Genomic DNA, 25,363 nt, shown 5'->3' on the forward strand with positions numbered 1-25,363 from the left:
TGATTGACTGTAGAAAAAGGGCGACGTGCTTTATGTTCTAAATCTAGCTGGCGATTTGACCAGTAGAGTTGCAGATAACACCATCAGTTAGCTTGGGTCGAGCTCAGACCAGTCAGCTCACACCGCTGCAACTTTTCTCTGCAACATACTAAAACAGTTTCATCTTGTTGCGAATCTTTGGTCTGACCTGGGCTTTAAACTACTTTTTCTGAGGAGCTTGGAGTGTAGCTTTCAGTTTAAGTGTTTCTGTAGCTTAACTACCCGAAATGAAGAGTAGCTTGGAGCTTCGTTAGTTTTAAAGTAGCTTCCCAAAGTTTGCTACATAAAGATGTGGGACGATAGTTTGGAGCTACAGATTGCTGATCAACTTTGGATGAACTTTCTCATCTGTCCTGCAATGTTCCAACACCAGAAAGAGATTTTAAAAAACATATTCATTACAACACCTGAAGTTAAAATAAGCCACTTAACTGTTTTAGTTTCTTGATTTTCACTTTTTTTAATTTTCTAAATATGTTGTTTTTGTCATGAGTAAACTTTTTGATTTGGTTGAACTTCTAGTGCTCTGGGAGCAGGAACGGGGACAATTAAGGACATGTCGTATATTGTGTGTGTTTGTGTGAGTGCATTTGGGGGTAATGGAGGACAGTGTGAAGTAAATTACAAAGGCGGCAGTGGTGACTGACACAGCAAAGCTTTTTTTCCCCAGCTCTTTTAAATAGGTCTAACTGTATGCAGTCCTCTGAGAATACCTCCAGAGGAGAGATCTCTCTTTTTGGCACAAACTCTGTAACTCTTCTTTTTTCAGTCTGTGTAAAGAGCAACATTTTCTGAAGGCCTCTCTTCCCTCTCCTCTGTTCCTCCTACCCTCTCCCTCCTGTGACTAATTATTTGTGTTTTTTTCCCCACTCCGAGTGCGTTACTCAGCGACATCCTGTCTTTCTTTAACACCAGACAGTATGCACAATGTGTGTGTTGTGTGTATGTGCGTGTCATACCATGCCATCGTGTATCTGCGTGTTGGTGGGGCTCTCCAGTAGCTGCAGCTGTTTCTCAAAGAGCTGGGCGATCGCTTTATGAACTAACTCGTACTGCTCCTAGAGAGACGAAGACAGAGACCGAGAGGGAGACAAAGACGTAATGAGGTAAATGGAGGAGAGGTGAAGGAGAGAAGAGAGGAAAAACAAAGCAAGTAAATCAATATAAGAGCAAAAACATTCTCAGGACTACATTCAAAAACATCCATTTACAAGGCGATTGAATTCAACCTGTGTGAAAACAATAGAGGGGCCTTCACTGATGCACGCTTATTTGATCTCATTACTTTCCCAGTAAGCCAGTAAGTGTATTGCACTACACATTTTCAGAAATCACATTACAACTGCCGGCTTCCTCTTTCAAGGCAATCCTGTACTTTGTCTAACAGGGCTCATTTTCTCTCTCAATGTCACGACGTGTGTGTGGGAGGGGACAATAAGTAAGGTCAGTGGGTGCTTCGTTAAAGGGACGGTTCAGCTCAAAATAAAAAACACATATTTTTCCTCTTACCTGTAGAGCTGTTTATCAGTCTAGATTGTTTTGGTGTGAGCTTGTGTTGGAGATATCGGCCGTAGAGATGTCTGCCTTGTCTTGAATACAATGGAGCTAGATGGCACTCAGTGAAGTCGAGACACACTTATCTTTGTAGCGTACATTCAAAATAATAAGATAGATAAGTTCTGTCCTGCTGAGAATCATCTGTCTACAGCAGCGAACGTGCAAACACCATCATGTCAAAACTGGGGCAAAACACACTCAACCAGTTACAAACAATGCCGGGAATGTGTCGACCTTTGCTGAACTGGCTAAGATCTATTTTCAACCAGGTGTGCAGCAAGTAACACAGGAATGAGGAGACTTGACACAGGCTATGTAATGGAGGAAACGCTGCTAAACAAAATAACCGTCACTCAGACAAATTCTTAACAATATAATGAAATGTCATTAAACCTTAGTAATTATAATTTTTCTTAGCAACTTTCTGAACATATTATGCAGCTAGTTGTGAAAGGGGTTTCATGCAGTCTATGGATCTAACCAGTATTTTCTTTATCAATTAATCTGCCCAGTATTTTGTCATTTCATCGACTGATGTCCTCTTAACAACAGTCAAAGCATTTTTTTCTGTCAATCAACCAATCAACTACTTATCGCAGCTCTTACGTCCAGTTACTGTTCAATCGATTAATTTCCAAAACCAGATCTGCAGCCTCTGAGGGCTTCAACTTCATGTTGTTGTTTCCTTTTTTACCATTTTCCAACAAACAGTTGAGACACTTCCAGCAGGTGTAAAACTGTTCATCTTAATCTGAAGTGGTGGTGTATTTATCTGTGGAGACTCTGCCTGTATTTCCTTACTTAGGGTGAGGACATGACATTATAAAAAGGTAGCAACCAGGTGCCAGACCATACGCAGCATGCATCCAAGAGAAGGCAACAAAAAATGGTGGACACACTGCTGAGAGATAGCAAATATAGCGAGGCAAAATGCCAAGCAGACAAACTGGCTCCAAAATGAGAGCCGTGTGTTGCTGTGTTCACACCTGCCCAAACGAACCGCACTTAGGGGGCAAATTAACTTGAGTTGGATTGAACTGAACCAAACTGGCCAGGTGTGAAAGCGCCCTAAGTATCGGCTTTTTACATTACGTCAAATGTAACATTACTATAATAGTACAGTAGCTTGCTGTGAACGCGCACAAGCAGTGTGAAGAGGAGGAGCCAAGTTTGAATGTGGTCTTTACAAACAATTCCTGCACAGTTTACCTTTAAACAGACCTCAGAGCAGTATGAATGCAACATAACATTCTATATATAAAAGAAAAGACAAACCTTTGTCTGTACAGCAGAGTGTCGTTGCGTCCTCATCTCTTGGATCAACCGAAAAACATTAAAATCTTCTGGTATTTTCTATAAAAGCACACCAACAGGACAACAAAAGGATTATTTCTCACTTGAATCTTAACACATTTAGTGTGTGCATTTGTACAGGTATGTTTTAGGCATGTGTAGGAGTGTGTGTGTTCACATACCCCAGCTTTGAGGAGGTTCCATGTGTAGTCGATTGCACAGATAGCTCCCGTCCTCCCACAGCCTGCACTGTACAGTCACAGTCATACAGATTAGATTCAACAGAAGAACAACACATGTTCAGACACACACACTCTCCAGCTTCCCGTCTCATTGCAAACATACAACCACTAAAAATCACTCCTAACAAACATCAACTCTATACTTCTCTTCTTGAGGCCACAGAAAAACAGTAAGAGCAGACAAACACTCAAACACATGTATGAATGTTTGTATGTAACAACACCTGGTCCAGACAGGATGGAGACAGGAGCTAAAGGTTATGTGGCATCATGTCTAACACATTATTCATAAAACTTTATCTCATGCTGTCAAACAGTCTCCGCTACTCTAATAAGCGCAGCCTCTCCGCACACATACAGTACAGCGCACGTCAACCCACACAAGGCATCTTTACATCCTGCTGTGTAACAGAGGAACCAGGAAATGTCCTCGGGCTGCTCATTATAGCTGATTATACACATATGGAGGCTGTGTGTGTCAGCGTGTGTGTGCTGTTGGCACGCATGTGCGCAGCAGACGACTTAAATCTATAGGCTCATGAATCTGTGTGTTGTCATTCTTGTTGACTACTTCACTGTTTTAAAAGGCGGGTTTGTTTTTTATATCATTCTGTAGCTTCCCTGTGGTGTTCCTCATGAATTCAGACTCAAACATTCACATATTGGTCTAAGTACATATGTTTTAGTGCCAAAATGCTTTTTTGGCCCTTCTAAAAACATTCTCCTACACGATCTGACGTAGTCTTCTACATGATGACATCGCTACATAAAGTTCTGGTCTGTTGGTCAAATGTTTGGTTGTTATGCTCTTATCTGACCAAATTCTCATTGGTCGGACAATCGCTGGTGTTACTTTAATAAGGCCGAGTGTCCACCAAAGGTTTCTTTAACCCAGCTTAAAAACGACAGCTGTTGTTGTTAAGCGCTTGTCTTTGTCCTCTGTGATGATTGGGTCTTTGCTGTGTTTGTCGCGCCCCTTCTCCATTGTGATTGGATAGCTGGTGACAGTAATGAGCGCAGCGTTTTACTTAAAGTTATACATTTTTCAATTTTCATTTTTAAGTCTCCAAAGAGACACAGCAATCCAGGGTTGGATTATAAAGCTTGTTAAAGGGACATGATCACACTGGAGCCCTTGTTGTCGCGGCAGGATGGCTAATGCTAGCTACTGGGCTAAAAATAGCAAGTCTCCCTTACGCATGCACGTTACAGAGATATTTGGCATTAGCAACGGTATGTTGTATATAACATCGTCAACCCATAAAATAACTTGGGCAAGTGTTAATGTCGAGCTCTGTGCCAGAAAAGAAATGTTTTGGTGGACAAACAATGCCACCAGGTTGTGCATTCAATACAGAGATAACCTGTGCAGATTGTTTTCCCTCATCAACCAATCAATCAGTCAATGAGTAGGTGGAATATCAGTCGACCAAGATTTTCTTTGGTTAATCACAGCCCTCGTTCAAGCGCAACTCTTCAGCCAAGACACATTTGACATGAAAGGACCCAACAGTCGGCCTTTTTGCCACTAGTTCTATCATGTCACTTTGATGTCTGACCCTAAACATGAACTAACAAACTGATTGAGGCAGTGGTAGACCAGCAACTCCTGTGTTCTGCAGGTAAAATTACTGTTTTTGTTAATGGAGTCTGACGGCTTTGAAAAGAGTGATATAATGGCTTCAGTTTCCCGTTGGAAAGGGCGGTCTGACAGCGAGGTAAAGCTGTGAATATATTAAACTGACTATAGATAAGTAACTCACATTTCCCCACTTAAAAAAATCTAAACTAACTCTTTCAGTTATTATTATAATCGCAGCTCTAACCTAAGTCACTACTTCTTTGCCAAACACTGAGTGTGTTTCCATTTGAGAAACCCTGAAAAGAACGCAGATGAACCGGCTCTTTAAGTTGTCGGTAGAGAACGTTCAGTAATCTTTGAGCCTGCCTCAACATGATCATTGCCTGAACAATTAACACTTAACTTTCAGATTACAGCAATCTCATCTAATCACTGTAGCTTTAATAAGATTACAAGTGAATCGAAGACATGTTAAATAGTCACTAAGTTCCCAGTATGAACCAGCTGACTTGAAAATAAAATCTAGGCTTTGCCAGGAGTAGATGTGTGTTTGCATTCTGGGTCAACCAGCTACTGCAATATTTCTCTGTGGTGTTGAAATGTGATTTCAAAATACACAAACCAGTGTCGGCCACCTGTTGCACATTCTTACTGCCTCCTCACAGACAACCACTGGCCACTCCATGAATCATTACATCCAAAGTGAGAGCGCAAGTTAGGAAAAAAGTGATTCAAGACTCTTAATGCAGAACCAGTGATACCAGTGTGCATGTTCTGTATGTTGAAAACAACACTGTGTCTGTATCATTACTTTATCTTCTCATCTGCAATCAGACTCTTTTTTAAATGTTGCCTTAGTTACAGTTGGTGCTGTTGGTGTCTCTGCAGAGTGTTCTGTACCTACCTGCAGTGCACACATATAGGAACATCGTCGTTCTCTTGGTATTCTCTCATTAGTCCAATCATATCCAGTATGGAGTCAAACGACGAGGGGACGTCGTGATCCGGCCAGTTCATATAATGGAACTGTGTTATCCTCCGAGTTTCCTACAGGGAGACACACGGGGGAATATATTTAAAGGTTTAAAGAGGGTCAGTGGAAGGCCGGTAAATTGAATCAGCAGGCAGAGAAGAGAAAGGGAACGTGTGGGCGAGATTTGAATATTTGCATTTATCGACTTTCAGTGGAGTTGTGCAGTGATATTTGTGTCATTGTTCTTAAGTTTTGTTCCCCAAATGAATGTGTTTGAGCACATTTTACTTCTAAACCAAATAATTAGGCTAGTGAAGTTTTTACATATCATCACTGTCAGGCGGAAACCTCTTATCTCCATATTCGTCACTGTAATTTCTTTTCATAAATCAATGCTATTGGTCACCTTCTATGTCTCCATTGGATCCATTGGATCCTCAAACTGTTAAAGCACCATATTCATTGAATAAATGCGGTGATAGAGCATGTTTGGTGCTGCACACAGCAAAACTGAAGGTAAACAGTTACAAGGAGATTTCATCTGACTTCCAAATAAAGAATGGGTTGTTGGAATGGGTAAGTTTTCTTATTGAAGAAACAATCTTAACACAATAGCCACCAGCCTGGTGTGACTTCCAGCGCCGCGGTGTGGACTGGCTGAATTCAAATTGCTTTAGCCACTACAGGAGGTCAGTCTCTGGAGCTTCCTCCAGCTCTTCTCTAAATAAATAGTCTCATAGTGAAAGGAGTAATGCGGAGGAATCACAGGGAGCACTGGCTGGCTAGATGTCAGTTAAGATTCTCTGTCATCCAGGTCATGGTAACTTTAAGTGTTATATCATAGGCAACTGGACTTGCTTGAGTTTCTTGAAGACGTTTCACCTCTAATCCCAGAACTGAAGAAGCCTCTTGGATGAGAGGTGAAACGTCTTCAGGAAACTCAAGCAAGTCCAGTTACCTACGAAATGGTACTTATGACTAGCTAGCTAGCTAACTGTTATCTCAAGTGTGGTCTAATAAAGACAGAGGGGGCGATTTTGGCCAAATGTATCCGACGCCAGAAAAAACTGAACGCACAAAATCTAATCAGCGTCAGACAAACACATACCATAGACTGTTAAAATAATGGACGTAGCTATCGGGACGTCAGCCGTTACTATTTGGACTCCCGCTCTAAAGCCTCGAGTTTGGCATTTGAGCCATCGCCAGCTTAGTTTTTCTGAGCAATAGTGACCATATTTGGGCGAGAGGCTGGCGCTGTGTAGAAGCGAGAGGTGGATATGACGTAGCCAAGGACACCACCTTTAATTATGCATAATGCACCTTAATAAAATGTGAACAGGTGAGTTATATAAAAATTTGCTACAGTACGGTTGTCATGAACTTGGAAATTAGCTACAAAGACCAAAACTGTTTGTTGCGCCAGGCTGTAAACATGTTTATTTCTGCTGTAAAGTTGGGCATTTTAACATGGGGGTCGATAGGGATTGACTCGATCTTACAGCTAGCCTCTAGTGGCCATTAGAGGAACTGCAGCTTTTGTCACTTCATGTTGGCTTCATTTTCTAGCTGTGAAGGTTGCTGCTTGATGTTGCTGGTCAAAAATCTTGTAACCCCACGTGAGCTTGATTTGGTAAAGTACTAACGACACAAATAAGGTTTCCACCCGACAGCAACAATATAATGTTTTACAATGGAACACATGTCATTGCTTTAGATATCCATTTTTTTTATGTGATTTTGCTTACATCTGCCGTCATGTGAGATATACAAGTATAAAAATACCACCATGACTCTTTCAGTGTTGACAGCAGTGGCATAAAACAAACAAGTTTTATGAAAATGCTTTTATCAGTAAAATAAAGTCTAAAGAGCAGCCTGGGCATTAAGTCAGAGAACTTACATTCTCATTTTCATTCTCCACCACCAGAGTCCTGATGAAGTAGTCTGTTCTGGCCTGCTCTGCCTCCTGGAAAACAGAGACAGCCAGAACATTTACACAGCCCTTGACTAAAACGGTCATTAGAACAAAATGTGAGAAATGCAGGAGTCGGACCCCCCGCTCCTCACACACTGGTTACATACACACACAGCTGGGATATTAGAGATTTGTCTACTCACACAGGAGATTCTGAAGGGGCCAAAACTCAAGGGCTCCTCCCCGAGCAGCGGGAAATACCGCTCACACTTTTTCTAACCAGAAGAGAGGAGAACAGGAGTTAGCTTTGGCTGAGAACAGAATACCAGACAAATACCACAGCTTCCTGTGCACACACACTTTCTGCTTCGAAATAAACAATTAACGTGACATGTGGAGCGTCAGTGATCACATTCACAGAAAAACAAGGACTAAATACAACCATACAGTACTTTATATACCTACATGTGCAAAACACACATTTACAGAGGCATATACAGATTATCTGAGCCATCAGTCACACTTAATTATTAGTTCAGTGAACATCTTGACCTATAACAAAGTAAGCTTGAGTCAAAGCAAATTGATTCAAGGCTTCAGTAACTGCCTTTAGTTACTTTTCACATAAATACATATATGAGCAGACTCAGACAGGCAAGATAAACACATGCAATACTCCAAGTACCTTCACCAAGGTTACAAAGTCCTTTGTATTTTTTGATTTTACTTGTTCAACTAAAAGAATCAAGGAAATGATCATTTTATTTTAAGTTTATCATTTAAAGGCCTTTATGTGGAGGGGGCCCTTGAAGGATAAATGGCACAAAAAAATGCAAAATACTTGCCTGCAAATATTTCGTATCAAATTGCCACAGCTGGTTCTGTAGATATTTTAGTTGGTGGGACAGTTTAAGGTCCATTTGGGGATGCTAGCGCTACGTCTGAGCAGAGTCATTCAAGTTTTGTATTTTTCATTGATTTTTATCTTTGTTTCGTTTTTGATTTTTCTTCTCACTTCAGTTTAGTTTCCAGAGTGGGTTTGCTAGTTTCAGTTTAGTTTTTGCTGTTAAAAATGTTTAGTTTTAGTTTAGTTTTTATTAGTTTCAGTATTAGTTTTTTATTATAATACAGTGGGTATTTGTCAGATACAACACTTAAGTAGTTTAAAATAGGTATTACAATGCAAACACAACACTGTGTAAAGGCAACTGACTCACCGTCATGTAGACAACCCGGCCAAAACTAGAGACATTTCCTATATTTTTATTTTATTTTAGTCATGTTATGTAATTTCAAAACATTGTTTCAGTTAGTTCTCATTTCTTTCTACAGTCTTTTTTAAAATTCAGCAAACTAAAATGTATTTTCACACCTAGTTTTAGTTTTTAGTTTAGCTCTGTAACTGTAATAACCTGACATCTGAGGAGGCAGAGGACCAACTACCATGATCTTAATGACCCAGAGCAGCATCTAGCAGTCTGTTTTACGTATGCTGTTGTATAGCTTTAGCAACTGTAAAGCATTTTTTTTTTAAAACGCTCTGAGTGAAAACGAGTTCGCTCTGGTAAACACTAACGCAGTGAATATGTCTAAGGCTTTTATTGTGAAAGGCAAGAACGAAAGGAGTGGATCTGGTATTGTTGTCTGTGTCGCGATGTTGAGACGCGATGTCCTCTCCACACAACGTGGTTGGTTGGATTCCTTTATCATATATACAACCAGCATTACTAACTCTGCAAAGCAGCACCTGAACCCCTACCATTTGCTTATCGCTCTGCGAGAAGGATAAATGACGCCTAATAGCTCTGTATACATATGCGGAGGGTGCACGAGTCCTTCTTCGCAGATTTGTCTTCTGTTTTCAGTACAGTTAACCCACTGATCCTGGCTGACAGACTGAGAGAGAACTGTGGACTGGGCTTCAAAATAATTTCATGGATTTTAAATGTCCTCATAGGGAGATCCCAAAGGGTGAGGACACCATGTCAGAGGTGCGTTTCACGTTTCAACACCACAGAGAAATTTATTAGCATGCTGCAGGGTCGTGATCCAGTTTACACAGCACATTCCCCGAACGCTACATTATAAGTTTGCAGATGACATGGCTTTTCTTGTGCTGCTTTCAGACGCCTTTCATATTTAAACCTTTGAACCCTGAGCAAATTGATTTGATCTCTTCAAAAAACATGGGAAAAAAGGCATTGAGTAACTTGGTAAAAAAGGAAAAAAAAAAAAAAAATAATAATAATAATAATAATAATAATAATAATAGGGAAAAAAGAAAAAGCTAGGAGAAAACTATATTCAGAAATATTATAATTACTGTATTACATTTTTAAATTATCCGTATTTGTTTTTAACTTTTTTTTTTTTTACGAATTTTCTTGTTTTTAATTTTCTCTTTTTACTAACTTCTTGCTCAGTTTTGGGCCATTTCTTTTGTTGCTCATTGCCTTCTTCCCATGTTTTTAATAGAAATCAAGTCAATTTGCTCAGGTTTCAAAGGGTTAAAGGACCAAGACTTAGGACATTGGTCAGTCCTGAATAAGTTTATTGATCAAATCTCAATCTGAACAAATCACTGAAGAAACAAGGAGAGGAGATCGAGTTGGTGATGGAGGATAAGTACCTGGGAATTATTATAGCCTGCAGGCTTTCCTCTGAATCAACATGCTGGTGCCATTTTTTTTTTTAAAAAAGAATGCCAACAGTGCATGTATTTTCTTAGAAAACTGAACTTTTTTGAATGCTGATTTTAAAAGTCTTACTTTAATTTACATCTTTTATTGACAGCCTCCTTTGGTATTGTATCGTATGCTGGTATGGAAGTCCCAAAATCAGGGACATTAGAGGTTATTTTTGCTGCAAGTGCTTGCGTTCTTTGTGAAAGTACTCATTACAAAAAAACAGTTCAAAGGATCACACTGACGTGCAAAGTAATCGCACCAAAAAAACGCCACAGTGTGTAAAGGCCTTAAGACAAATGGGACCTAAAACATAGTGTAACCTTGGTGGAGATAACAAAGCACAGATGTGTATAGAGCCACATGAACATACATATGTACACCTGCATGCCTGACACTGACACAAACACACATGAAGGGATTAAACATCACGGCCTTACCCTTCCCATCTCGAACTCTCGACAAGCCATTACAATAACCTGCAGAGACACAAACAGGAAGGATTGCAGTCAATATTTACACTCAGCTTCTCACAGCTAAATCTTATATTTCCAAAAATATTTATCCCTATATGTTCTATTTATGTAATGCTGAAGTTGCCAAACGAGGTGCAGACAGTCAGAGGAGCACCCTGCCCCAGACTATGAACAACTTCTATTTCTTACACTCCTGCAGTGGTGGAGCAGACTTCAGATCATTTTTGATCACACGTTTCACTCTTACATCTATAGCTCACATCATTCTCTTTGATCCTACAGGAGTAATTATCACAGCCAGCTTTTCAGAGCACGAGTGCTATCCATCTGGTGGAGGCATAAGCACTCCCCATCTGGCTGACAACCGCATTAAATATTTATTTCAATTACTTTAATTATCACACCCACTTTAGTAAAAAGAAAACGCACTAAGTAACAGCTTTCTGTTCGTATTCAGCAAACATTCAAGTTAACACAGAGGGACTAGGCCATCTTAAAGAGGACATACTGTGCTCATTTCAAGGTTCGTGCTTGTATTTTGGGTTTCTACCATGTTTACATGCTTTAATGCTCCAAAGACACTTTATTTTCCTCATTCTGTCTGAGCTGGAACACCCATATTCATCCTATGTCTGAAACGCTCTGTCTGTTTCTAAGACACCCCTCCCGAAAAGGCCCAGTCTGCTCTGTTTGGTCAACGTTTTCAGGTCTTCTGTATCTTTGCTGACAGCCTCTCACCCTCAACCAGAGCTACAGCAAGTACCCGCTGCCTCAACATTTTAGGGACTAGATACTAATTGCTGTCAAATACATAAAATATATAAATAAATAAAGAGTAGATTGATGACACAGGAAGGTTAGAATAAGAAGGTGAGTCCGTAAAACTTGCACCAACATGAACATGAACATCTGACCCTTTAACATTATTTGTATGACAGATAACAAGTAAAAGCATAACAGGTCCTCCTGCTCTATCAGTCCTTCTCCCTCCTGCTTTCACCCCCCCATTATCCACTGAGCCATACTCACAGCTACGTTGTACTCCCAGTTCATCCTCCAGAAGTCGATGACAGTGTTCGGCAGTGGGCCCTGAGTTGCAATATAGGCCTCTGGGCCATCCATACCCTGAGCGGAGCGAAGAGAAAGAAAGCAGGATCACAAATCCACTCCGCTTTATCTCCGCAATGGTTGTTACTGTGATTCATACAGCACTTTATACTGCATACATTCTCCTAACACTGTAATCAAAGTGTCAAACAGCAAAGCAACGTGCTTATTTACCTTGATGAAGTTAGCATTGACATAATCTGTGTCCTGATTGGATGTTTTTAACGTCAGCTTCACCCTACTGTGATCAACTGTGGAGAAAGTAAAACAGAGAGAGAGAAATATTTACTTTGATGCAGAAACAGATGATGAAATAAATCAAGACAAAGCGAAAGAGAAAAGAGAGGACAGAGACAGACAGATAAGATAAAATGAGATATAGAGAGAGACAAAGTGAGGGCAAATGAGTCCAAGCTGTGATGTAAAGAGGTTAATGGGCACACAGCAACATCCTCATTCCTAAGCATGTGTATGTGTGTACACATCTGTTACGGATGAACTGGTTCTTCCTTTGCCTTATCAGCAGCTCATTCACTAAAAGCCTTAATGAACGAATGAATGCATGAATGGATGGATGGATGGGTGGTCAGAGGAGAAAAAGAGGATAAAGGTTTTAATAAAAAGTAGGACAGATGTTAGGTCATGGAAGCTTCCCCCGAGGTCACTGAGTACAGCGAGAGCTCTCTGTGAGACAGAGACCATTTCATGACCTATTACCACATACTGGATATCTGTGTTTGCTCTGAATGTATGTGTGCGCATATTTCTACCAACAGGACAGGTTTGAGTGAACTTCTGGAGACTGAGAGTATGTGTGTTTCTCTTTTCAATCTCAAACTTCTTTCTGTCATTCGCTTTAAGTCTGTCTCTACCCATTTACTTTATTATAAACCAGGTAGTCTGATTAACGTGGTCTAACATACATATACTTGACTATTTGTTCCTTTATTTGCAGAGAGTTTGAGACTTTGGACAGGGTTTAGTGTGACAATGACAATGACGAAGCTAACTGAGCTAACGACACTTTTGGGTCATTGTTTTGTTCTTTCATTGCTCATTGCCTTCTTTCCATATTTGAAAACCAAGCCAATTACCTCAGGTTTCAAAGGGTTAATAACACACATGATTCTGTTCTGTGAATATCCAGTAATGTGGGTATGTGAAACCTGATAAAAATAATTATTTGCACTACACTGGGATCTGGCCCCGACGAGCAGAGCCCGCTGAATTGCCATTGGACCAATCAGATCAGTCTATCTGACAGACGCGGGCTCTGGGCGGGCGTAACATGATGACAACAGCGTTGCGCCGTAGGAGTCGAAAAGTAAACAGCCAAGATGGCAGCTGCCGAAGGGCCGCGTCCATTCAATTTAGCTTTGGAAGAAACGCTAAGCCAACTACACTTATCTTTTTCCTTGAGAGAGGAACAAAAGACTGCCCTAGAAGCCTTCGTTTTCAGGAAGAACGTTTTTGCCGTTTTGCCAACGGGATATGGCAAAGGCATAATAGATCAGTTAGCCCCACTGGTCGGCAAACCAATAGGGCTTACTGCAATGAATACGTCACTTTGTTTTTTGCTCTGATTGGCTATCATGCTATCCAATTGTGTGCGGCGGCATTTGAAATGCCTCAGTTAGTGCCGCCCCTTGGGTAGGAAGGGTGTATCGGTGAGGGCCAGACTCAAAATCTTTCTAGATTTGAGTCTGGATTTCCAGGCTAAGTTAACAGTGTAATTTTTCCGAACCTTAGTTTCTATAGTCTCTCTTGGATGACACAGACTTTACATAATGAGTGAATCGTCAAGCATTTAAAAATATATATTAATTTCGACCGGATTATGCAAACTGCATATATTCTAATTCTCACTTGGACACAAAAAAACGCCATGGAGCGTCATTCCTGTGGGCTATGGCAACACTAAACCCCCGAGCTTGCCTGAGAAGGACTAAATGCACAAACCCGTTATTTTTAAATATCCCATGGAGAAAGACTCTCACTGCAGCCTGTTTTATTTTGTTCTGAAAATGTTGGCGTGCAGCCTCGTTCTGTGGACAATAAACGAGACACGGACAGATCTTCTATTGGCCACATTTAAAAGAGTAAACAGCCAAACAAAAAAAAAAGATTTTAGCAATAAATCCAAGCATTACACCATGCAGTGCTGCTTTGTCAAATCTAAGTGTTGTAATAATTAGAAAGTCACTGTGATTCAGCTGCGGGCTTGTGAGGTAACCAGTGCTGAACGTGCAGACAGCCACTGAGGGCTCGGTTGTTGCTTGATAACATTTGTTCTAAATCTAAATTTGTACATTTTGTCCCAGGTTTGCTGTTGAAAGATCATATTGGTACATTGCTGGGTAGATTACAGAGGATAGCGTGTATGGAAGTGTATGTAAAGGCTTACAAGAAATAACACGACTAGTAGTGTGAATTCTAGCTAACGCAGTCTAATGCAGAAGTACTACAATAAAACAGTTCTAGAAAGCACTCAGGGTTATTTTGTCCATTCCATTCACATGACTTGAGTAAATATTGGCAAGAATTTGTTGTTGTACCGGTACTTACATGGCAGTATATCTTTATATCTGTTCTTCTTGACATTCTCTTCCCTCTCTCCTACGTTGGTGGGGTAGATCTTCTCCGTCCGGTATTTAGTCGATAACCTCCGTAACCGCTGGAATAAACAACACAACAGGAGCATGTTTAGTACGTAGATAGTAATAAATCATCTCCCCTTCCTTCTCTATCGCCAACGGAGATTATACGTGATTTGTCTGTAAGTATAAATGGAACTCATGAAGGGAGTATTTATCTTTGACAGCACACAGGAAAGAGATAAATGAGAGCGGAGCAAGGCCAACCTGAGATACAAGTCAAACAGAAGTCAGTCTTTATGTGAGTGTCACACCACTAGAAAGGTAGACAAAGCAGACAGAGTTTCAGAAAGCAGCGATAAAAGACATGGAAATCTGTGGTGTCTTTTTACACAGATAACTATTCAATTTGAGTTTCAATTAAGTTTTTTTTGGGGGTTTTTTTTTGGCTCCAAAGCGTCCTGGCACACATACACACAGGTTTCAGTGGTTAGACTCTTCTGACACACACACATTGATCATCCTTTAACAATCACACTGCCACTGTTATAACACAGCAGCCTAACCCGCACGCACACTCCTGCTCCTCTTTGCATGATGGTGCATTAAGTTAAGTGTGGCCAAATCTAATAGCAGCTGACACTGATGAAGACACATTAGTTAATGGGAGGAGAACAATTACAGTGTCTCTTGTCTGACAGCTGGCTAACGCTCAGCTTGCAGTCCTTCAACTCAAATCCACTAACAACACACTCTAATTTGTTTATCGGTACAGATTTCACTATATAGATTTTCTGACAATTTGTCTATTAATGTCCTCCTCTGGTTGTCTAAGACCAGTTCAGGTTTTTGTGCATTTTTTAATTAGTGTAGCACCATTTCACGCAAAAGCAAGTTGCTTTAAATGAAAGAGAAAATGGTAAAAGTGCACACACCTACAAGTACAAATACACTGACATGTAATGGTGCAAACAAACAGGACAGTTTCATGGTGATATTTGATTTACAGGATTTTTTCATCAATGCGATGAAGTGATTTGTCAGACGTGTCATTAATTTGATCAGGCATGAAAGGACTTTTCAAGGACACAGAAAAAGACATTTTCTATCTGCTAGTTTTTTTTGTTATATCTCAAGTGAATTTCCAGAAAATGCACATTAAACACCATGACCTACAACTGCGATATACAATCATATAAAGCAGGAAAGCTGACTTCTACAAACCAACCAGAAAAAAATCCACGTCAGTTGTCCTACCCAAACAGGTGCAATGAAGCCTCTCTCTATAGAGGGTCACATTTTTCTCCAGGATGTTGCAATGTATCAACTGCAACAATTAACACATACTCAATCGACCCCCATGAATCCTGCCAGAACTTGCAATTTTGTCCAATTACCACAATTTGACCAATCAGCATAGTTGACTGTGAGTCACCAAAGACACTTCCTTAAATCTGGTTGTGAAGTTGTGGCAAGTGCAGCACAACCATCTCACATTTACAAACAAAATTACTGCTAAAGACCACAATTCCCTGAAGTTCTACATGAGAGCGGAGGCAGTAGAAATCAAAGTGAGAGATGCGTGCTTGTCTGTTTGTATGACAAATTCTGTGTGTGTAAGAGACTGTGTTTTTGAGTTAAAGAACATATTTCATGAATAAAATGTCCCGAATAAAATTTTTAAACGTAGAGTGTCAACTCTGTCCAGCCTTTTAGGTAAAGTTACAGTTACTTGGATCACTTAGTGCAGTTTTTTTTCCCTACTGGAACAAGTTCCCTGTAGTTTTTAATGAATTACACAAAAGATATAACCTGGAAATCCAGATGCCCCGCCCCTAGCAAATTCGAATTTGCTCTGCACGGGGATCTGGCCCCGATGAGCAGAGCCCGCTGAATCGCCAATCGGACCAATCAGATCAGTCTATCTGACAGACGCGGGCTCTGGGCGGGCGTAACATGATGATGACGACAGCGCTGTGTCATAGGAGTTGAAAAGTAAACAGCCAAGATGGCAGCTGCCGAAGGGCCGCGTCCATTCAATTTAGCTTTGGAAGAAACACTAAGCCAACTACACTTATCTTTTTCCTTGAGAGAGGAAGAGAAGACTGCCCTAGAAGCCTTTGTTTCCAAGAAGGACGTTTTTACCGTTTTACCAACAGGATACGGCAAAAGCATGATATATCAGTTAGCCCCGCTGGTCGGCAAACCAATGGGGCTTAGAACAATGATTACCTCACCTTGTTTTTTGCTCTGATTGGCTATCATGCTATCCAACTGCGTGCGGCGGCATTTGAAATGCCTCAGTTAGTGCCACCCCTTGGGTAGGATGGGTGTAGCGGTGAGGGCCAGACTCAAAATCTTTCTAGATTTGAGTCTGGATTTCCAGGCTACAAAATATATGTATATATTTTAACGATTTCCACCTGCCCTTCCTATTTCATAAAAAAACATCTAAAAACACTGCAGCATCTATCTCAAGTTTTTAGAAAAGCTGCCGTGAAATCAGGCAATTTAGGCTGCAACATTCCCAAAACAAAATCCTGATTGGTTTTCGAGCTTATGTTGTTATCATGTTGTATGTTGCTAACATTTAGCCCTGGTGCTTTGTAGCTAACATTAGTAGAATGCTATCATAATGTGGCAGCTTGCATGTCTTGAGCAAACGTCAAAAACGAGGTACATGTCAATCAAATCATGGTCAGCCGCACCTAACCAACCCTAGCCCTGAACAGAGTGACCGTCCTCTACTGACCAATCAACGGACTGCGGTGTTCACAGCTCCACCTTTTAGTACCAGATCTGTGTGCTAGGTACCCCAACAGAAGGGAGACCAAAAATGGGGACGGTACAGAACAGTTCCATTGGTACAATACACAACTTTTCACAGTGGAAATGGAAAAAAGCACACCGAACTGAACTGTACCGTACTGCTCGGAGGAAACGGGGCTATAGAGACTTCTACTGTGTTCACCTTGGGTTGAGTCCATATTTAACAATGGAGACCACTGATTTCATCTCAACTCCACAAGCATCCTTCACAAGAAGAAAGAGGCTTCAGCTACTGCTCACAGCTGAGGTGCTGATAATGTTTTGGCCATCAAATACCATCTACACCTATACAATTTAAAAGAGCGAAATACTATGAGACACTGAGTGGTCTGAGAGTCAGAGCTCAACTACAATTTAGGGGACTTTTTGAAACTTCCAGTGAATTTTACCGTGTGACTGTGTCTCATTCACGCCTTCACTGTGGCCTCAAGTGTCACAGTGAAACTTTAAAGAAACTTCAAAAGAACAGCGAGACTTTAGTACTGCAAAAAAACCTCCTGCTGCTCCACTCTGATAGCGTTCACATGATATCGCTCTCAAGTGCCTTTTTTTATTCTCTCAGTTGGTTCAATCACTTCTTCTCTCTTTCTGAGACAGTTAGGAAATTAGGCATCTCTCCACTTTTTCTGCCTCACTCACACTCCTCCCCTCTCTTTCTCTCTCGCCGTCTCTGAGAAAGTCAGCGTGGGCGTTCGGGCTGCTGGAGCCGCGTGTGAAAAATGGTTCCACCTCTTCTCTCTGGCACTGACTGCAGGCTTTCCTTGTGTTACTGTGACAGGGACGCACACTGTACATCCTGACTTCCTGAGAACTCTCAAACCTCAAGACTGTTCTTCTTATCCTTGTTTCTCTTTTCACTTTTGTCACAACATCACTACCATGCAATAGTTTGAAGCTGCGAAGCTTCAGTTGTGACAGTGACACTCAATTTGTAAATCAACATTTGAGTGCTGCATGTCTGTTCACTCTGTTTAAACCGGCAAGCATGACCTAGCATCAGTAACAGCACCATGAATTACATTTATTCACTGAAAGAAAAATTGATTAATGAAAATCCCCGGAATCACTTTAGGGCTGGGCAACATGGCCTATAAATAATATTGTGATATCTTAAGATTATGTCACAATACAGGATATATTTCTCAATATTTCGAAATTTAGTCTAAGCTACTATAGACTACTAAATTACTGCAAAAGTTCATAAACTACAGTTACAATACTAGGAAATAAAGTACTTTTGCAAAAAAGTTAAGCTGTAATAAAGTTAAAGTACAGTTATAATAAAGTAAAAAAAAGCACTGTTTATAATAAAGTACGATCAAGTACTGTTATAATAAAGGTAAAGACAGGGCTGTTAGCTGTTAGCTTGCTTAGTTAAATACAATTCTGTTATAGTAAAGGTTGATAAAGTACTGTTATAATTAAGTGAATTAAAGTACTGTTAGAATTAAGTTAAATAAAGTGCTGTTATAATAAAAGTAAATAAAGTTCAGCTATAAAAAATAAATCACTGTTATCACTGTTTATACTCAATGTCCATGATATAGCCCTAATAGGATTTTTTAAATTTGTTTTCATTTTTTAAGGGTTATGATGTCATAAAATATGACAGTTAACATTCAAAGCAGTTTCATATGTTAAATGTTCCCTATACAGCCCCATACTGCGGAGACATTTACAACAATACACACAGACAGAAATGCAAAGACACGCACCAACAGACATGATTATATTACACACAGATAATCCTACATACATGAAAACACGGAAGATGTGATGAAAATGTTCAACATCAACAACAATGTTTCATAGTTGAGGACATCTGTCTCATTTAGTTAAACCTTTGTTTGTACAATATTGCTTTCTGTATATCTGTAACACACTGCATGTGATTCTTGATGTATATCTACAACAACACTTACCAACACTTCAGAGATCATTTCCAGAACAGGTAAAGAAAACTGTAACTGAAAGATGAATCTTTCCTTCACTTCAACTTTCAACTCCTGCCTTCTTTTCCTTCTGAAAGTTGCCTTTTTGATTCAGGGCTTCGGTACTTTCATAAACTGATGGGCTGGCTGCTGCACTCACTGAACACACACACATATATATAAACAGCTTAGACTAGCGGCACAGAGGCACCCTGAAGACATAATGAGTTTTTCACCTTTCATTCTGTATCGCTCATCTTTATAAACCACGACAACAGGCTGAGGCAGAGGAAACAAGGGAGAGAAAAGGAGTCTGAGAGGTACACACACAGACTGTGGGCGGCAACACAGCTGTGCATGTGTGTGTGTGGTAATAGCATTAGAGCTCCTCTGGCCTCATGTGAATTACATTTCCAACAGAGGTCTGCTTCTGTGCTGGGCCAGAGCCCAGGAAGACTCACACAAACACACATGCAAGCACAAAAACACACACTTAAGACACACAATCAGCAAGAGAAGGCCGGGAACAGTGATTTGTGATGGTTTGTGATTCCCCCAACCCACAAAACACATTATGTGGAGACAAACATGCACACAACTGTGCCCTCTAACACTGTAATGGTGATAAGTATTTCTTCTTTTGTAGCCCATCTTACTTCCATTACAGCAAACTGGGAGTACAAGTACATTCTCCCATTAAAGTCTATGAGTGTGGACATTTTGTAGCACCATAACAACGACTTGTTTCAGTCCTAAATCGCTTGTTTTAATCTATACATGACAGATTATGTCAGGTGCAAGTTAGTAAAACATTTGTGTTTTTGCAGGGTCACAACTTGTGTGATCACAAGGTTAAAATGCAAAGAACTAGCCACAGAAAAACATTGGAAATGTCAACGTTAATTCCTTTTTCAAAGACATTTCACCACTCGAGAAATTATTCTGATTCCTGCTCAGGGACTACAGTTGAAAATTAGCTCTCTGTCTCCATTAACTAAAATAAAATAAAATAAAATAAAATAAAATAAATTAAATTAAATGGCCAGTGTGTAAAATGGGTTGAAAACAGTGACATCAGTGGTCAAATTCTAGATTGCAGGGCTCACTCGCTCACCCCTCCCGTCGGGTAAATGACGGTGGCCTCGTAGGGACAAAAAGCCTTGCGCGCGAGTTTTTCAGGAGTAGGTCTGTCTAGCGACAAAGTGAATGTTTATTTAGAAATCTAATCCATGTTAAGATATTGTAATGAATCCCTCACGAGCAGGAGACCAGAGGGAAAAAGGCCAGTTTATTTGAGCACTCCAGAAACTCTGGTAACACTCCAAGGGGTAAAAGACTCCGTCCCAAACTCTGACTCTTCTAGCGTAACAGACACACTTCATACACACATACTCGTTTACCTTACTGAGTGGGGACCCCCCTCCCCTCTCTGCTCCGCCAATCTCCAGCCCGCACACTGACTGACAGTGTAGCCTGTAAACAGAGCTCAGCTGTTTATTTAACCTAGCAATATCTCCGGACTATAGTAGCTGCAATGGACGACTTTGAACGCGATTTTGAAGAGTTTCTTGTAGCGGACACAGACCCAGAGCCATACCTGTTTGAGCCGGAGCATACAGATGAGGAACTCCATGTGTTTGATGCTGAGCGGGCCAGAAGAGAGGCTGAATGCACAGAATGGGATTCGGTGCTACCGTCGTTGGGGAGATATATCATCAGGAGGAAAAGCGCCACAGAGAGCATCACAAGGAGTGAAGTTGCGTCTTCTTTTCCTCGCAGATGACGGTTCGGGTTCATTCTGTCCTGTTGCGTGGTAAGTGTGGTCCATTCGCAAACTTTATAACAAAGCTATAAAAAAGCTTTTCACTACTCTCTATCAACGAACTACTAACACTCTCTCCTGTTTTGTCCTCCTTCTTCCTTCCTTCCGCTGTCTTCGTTGGTTCATTTATACACGCGAAACGCGTTCTCTGGCTGGCTGGATTGTCCGCTCGGGCTGCCATACATACATGGTGGCACAAGATGGCGACCTCTCTAAAGCAAGGCCCTTGCTATATATATATATATATATATATATAAATAAAAGCATAATTATAGGCTACGAAAACCAAACAAATTTTATTTTATAGCGATTATACACTTGTATAACCATATTAATAGGTAGAATATTCAGATTCAGATTCAGATTGACAATAAACCATGCCAAATATTACACACTGGCCCTTTAAATTAAAAATAAAATAAAATCCAGGTTTACACCTCCCTCTCTCAATTCAGGGGATCAAGCCGAAAAATTCAGTTTGAGGTCTGCTGCTTTGACCTCATCAACTTTTATCATATTCTAGCTTGTCTCTGACATATGATGACTATTGTACTACAGAAGCACAGGTATGTTTTGAAACTGTATGTTTATCGACTGCTGTCAGATTTAAAAAGCCATATCAGAATCAAATAATAAATATTTTGCTTCTGTATGTTATTTCAGTGATTGTGGAAGAGGCATTTTGTAATATATTCTTAAGAGTATGTCACTCACCTCACTACAACTGTCAAGTTACTAACAGAGTGCTTAAAAATTCCACACTGCCAAACTATTTTCAAAAACTAACTATTTTTAAACAATGTCCATTTTGGGGTTTCAGAGCTTTGGTGGTAATCAACAGCGAATATTCGCAGCTTCGGCTGTGGGCAGGGCCACGTAAATCCTCATAATAATAGGCTCCAATTTCGAGCCGACACCTGACAAAGAGCTGTAACACAGAAGCATCACAGCATACAAGCTCCAACAAATTTATTTATTTAAACATAATTTTTATAAGAGCCAGTGTTTCTGTCAACACAGGTTTGACCCAGCATGGAAGAACCATCTTTGGACCCCTGTCGTCCCAACGTCTAGCTGGTTAGCTTTAGCTACATAGCAGCAGCAGCAGCTAACATCCAGTATCGAGCCTAAAACTGTACCTAACCCAGAATTATGTCAGTCCAAACAGATTTAGCTGTTCAATATGAATATTTGACGATTTTTCTTTTGTTATCATGTAAAGTTTTAAAGGCTGAACGGGCTCAGAGGGGTGTTCAGTGTGACAGCGGCATTCTTGTAAATAGCAAACAAGCTAACTGTGCTAACAACGGATATCAAACAAAAGCCAGAGACTGTGTCATGTGAAGTTGCTGTGAGTTGTAAATTCACCACTACTAGGCAGAAAAGAGAAGACAGTGTTATCTTCAAGCTTGACTGGTCAAAGCCTCTTTCCCTCTGTGCTGCTGCATCGTGTCCGCAGCTGTCTGTTCCAAAGAGTAGCGTGATAGGCAAGAGCGGTCATTTCGCAGCAAAATCCGGGGATCAAAACGTCCCCATAGGTACCCTGCACAGTACACTGACTAATGCTGCACAATTAATCTAATCGCAATCACGATGTCAGGCTGTTCGATTACATAACCGCATAAAAGGCTGCGATTTGCAATTTAATGTAAATAAATGTTAACGTGTGTGCCTGTGAACGTGACTACCTCTCCTGTAGCGTGTGGAGTTTGTTGACATCACGCCCACAAGCTATCCTGGTGTGTGCAGCACGTATGGTCAGGTGACCACCCGGCGTGCAGCAGTGACCAACATAGACGCTGAAGAAGAGCATGAGCACGACCAAGAACAGGTTGAGTTGGTGGCGAAAAAACGCAACGTCATGGCATAAATGGCGATACTTTGGATTCAGGTACGGCAACGCTGAACAATAAGATGTGCTGTGTAAAAGTTTAAAAGTTAAAGTCGCCACGTCCTACGGCAACACGACCAATCAATATCAGCACTTGAGACAGCACAGAGAAAACTAGGAAGAATGCATGTGAGAGAAATCGCACATTTTTATCAAATCGTGCAGCACTAACACTGACTGCACACTGAAGCAATCTCAGTCTGCTGTGGGGTCTCCAACTGATGCTTCAAATCCCCGACTTTCAAGGGGAAGCCCTGACTGACCCATTAAACCTTCCCAACAACTTCACACTGAAACTGCTCGACTCTTACATTAAACCTATTAACACGCCTTGGATAATGTAGGCTATGTGACACTAATGGAAACACTGAGATTTTTTTATCATTTCTAAAATGTAATTTCTCAAAAAACAACAAATATCCAAACCAAAAATTGAAAACCAAATACACAGTCAATGAACGATTATCCGCGTAGTCAAGCCCCATAGTGTAGCATAGTGTAACGTCCACCCAAGCAAGCTGTATGGAAACAGTGTAAGCACTGTATAGTTAAATGTGGATGTGGCATGTTTTTCCAACAATTTGAATGAGGTTAGATGTCTTATTTACAATTTATTAGGATAGAAATATGGATGTGACACTTCAGAGAGGCTGTGGTGAACAGATGTTTTACAGACACCATTTCAAAATGTGCAAAAACACACTTCAACTACCATTTATAGTCAAATCAAACTATTCATCAGGCTGATAACCAACATACTGATAATACTAAAAACACACCTCACACATGTATAAAAGCTATATTGAATTCAGCTTTTTTAATTGCAAAGAAAAACAAAACTTGGATATAGACCCAGCTACTGTCTGTCTCGTCATTTCTCTCTTTACTTTCCATTGTCCCACAGACAGACCCTGTTTCTAATTACTCTTACTTCCTCCGTTACGTAAAACACACTCACACACAGGCACACAAAAGGACAAATAATGGGTAAGCCTGGAGGATGCAGAAGAAATAAAGCAGAGGGAGAAAGAGAGTTACTTTTCTAAACAATCCCACGAGAGATGTGGAGGGTAAAGGAACAAGAAAAGAGTGGAAAGAAGGAGGAGAGGAGATATGGGTATTGTAGATAAAGGAATGATTCTGGAGAAAGATTGGGGGGGGGGGGGGGGGGGGAAAAAAGGGGGGGTGAACAGGGAGGAAAGACGGAGACTGGAGGAAGGAGAGAGAGCCAAGGCTTTTAAGAGGCTCTTGGTAACTAAAGCTAATGGGTTCCTTTAGTTCTTGTTTCTGTCGTCCATTCACACGCTCTCTTTACACACTCTGTCGCTTCGCACTAGCTTCTGTCCTGAATGGCGGAGGAGGGGGTTGCAGAAAAAGAGGGCAAAGAAAAGTAAACATCCTTGTATCTATCACGACTTGAGTGTACTCGTCTATTCAGTTCATATTTGTTGTTAGCGGGGTATCAATTTCTCCAAAATGACTACAAATGACGAACAACTGACAGGAAAAGAGAAAAGAAAAGGAGGATAGATATCAGTCTTAAAATTACATGTCTGTTTCTTCCTTATTCTTCTAATCAGTCTGTCCAATATTGTAGGGCTGCAACTATGGATTACTGCCAATATCAGTTACAATAAGTCATTTATTCTTTTAGTTGATACACAGAATTATCTGCAACTATTCTAATGATAAATTCATTCGTTTAAGTCTTTTTTTTTTTTTTCAAGCAAAATTGTGAAATATTTGGTGGTTCTAGCTTGTCATATATGTGGCTTTGATGCTTTCCATTATCGTACGTGATAATAAAGTGAATATCTTTTGATTTTGGACTCTTAGTCGGATAAAACAAGCTATTTAAATACATGACCTTTGGCTCTGGGAAATTGTGACAGAATATTTTCACTGCTTGTTTTGCATATCAGCTGAAAGATATTAAATTAACGTTATATACTAATATAGTGGAAAACAGCCAACCCTCACGTTTGAGAAGCTTTACCTGGTGAATATTTTCCATTTTGGCTTACAATATGGATCAAATGCTTCATCGGTAATCTCCATTTTTTCATCTCTCTTGTCTTCGTCCAGTTCGACAGTACAAACCCAAAGATATTTTTTATTTACTGCTTCACGACACAATATAGACAGCAAAAAAGCAGCAAATCTTCACATTTGACATGCTAGAAATGAGCTTGTTCTTATTTTTCTGCTTGGAAAACTTGTGATATGAATGTATATACATTGATATAAATACGAGAGAAACCCCAAATCCTCATATCAAAAAGAAAACCTAGAGCCACTGAATGGTGTACATTTCTGAATTTGGGGTATTTTTCACTATTTTTTGTCACTTAAGAGAAAAAAAATGAATGATCAATTCATCAAGAAAATCATATTATAATGAAAATCATAGTTAGTTTAAGCCCCC

The 25,363-nt window shown here is 40.3% G+C and overlaps 1 protein-coding gene across 2 annotated transcripts in view; it reads right to left on the minus strand.

Moving 5' to 3' along the window:
- The window catches only part of ptpn12 (protein tyrosine phosphatase non-receptor type 12), an 82,544-nt gene that overhangs the window by 39,711 nt on the left and 17,470 nt on the right, over nt 1–25,363 (minus strand). For both annotated transcript variants that reach the window (XM_049566642.1, XM_049566643.1), the window contains exons 2-11: nt 14,437–14,545; nt 12,046–12,122; nt 11,794–11,889; nt 10,729–10,767; nt 7,808–7,879; nt 7,590–7,655; nt 5,618–5,760; nt 3,072–3,138; nt 2,872–2,949; nt 999–1,097 (exon numbers count right to left, since the gene is read on the minus strand). In XM_049566642.1, the coding sequence (XP_049422599.1) occupies nt 999–1,097; nt 2,872–2,949; nt 3,072–3,138; nt 5,618–5,760; nt 7,590–7,655; nt 7,808–7,879; nt 10,729–10,767; nt 11,794–11,889; nt 12,046–12,122; nt 14,437–14,545 (846 nt within the window). The remainder of the gene's footprint in view (nt 1–998; nt 1,098–2,871; nt 2,950–3,071; nt 3,139–5,617; nt 5,761–7,589; nt 7,656–7,807; nt 7,880–10,728; nt 10,768–11,793; nt 11,890–12,045; nt 12,123–14,436; nt 14,546–25,363) is intronic.

Source organism: Epinephelus fuscoguttatus, linkage group LG22 (genome assembly GCF_011397635.1).
Source record: "Epinephelus fuscoguttatus linkage group LG22, E.fuscoguttatus.final_Chr_v1".
NCBI classification, from domain to species: domain Eukaryota; kingdom Metazoa; phylum Chordata; class Actinopteri; order Perciformes; family Serranidae; genus Epinephelus; species Epinephelus fuscoguttatus.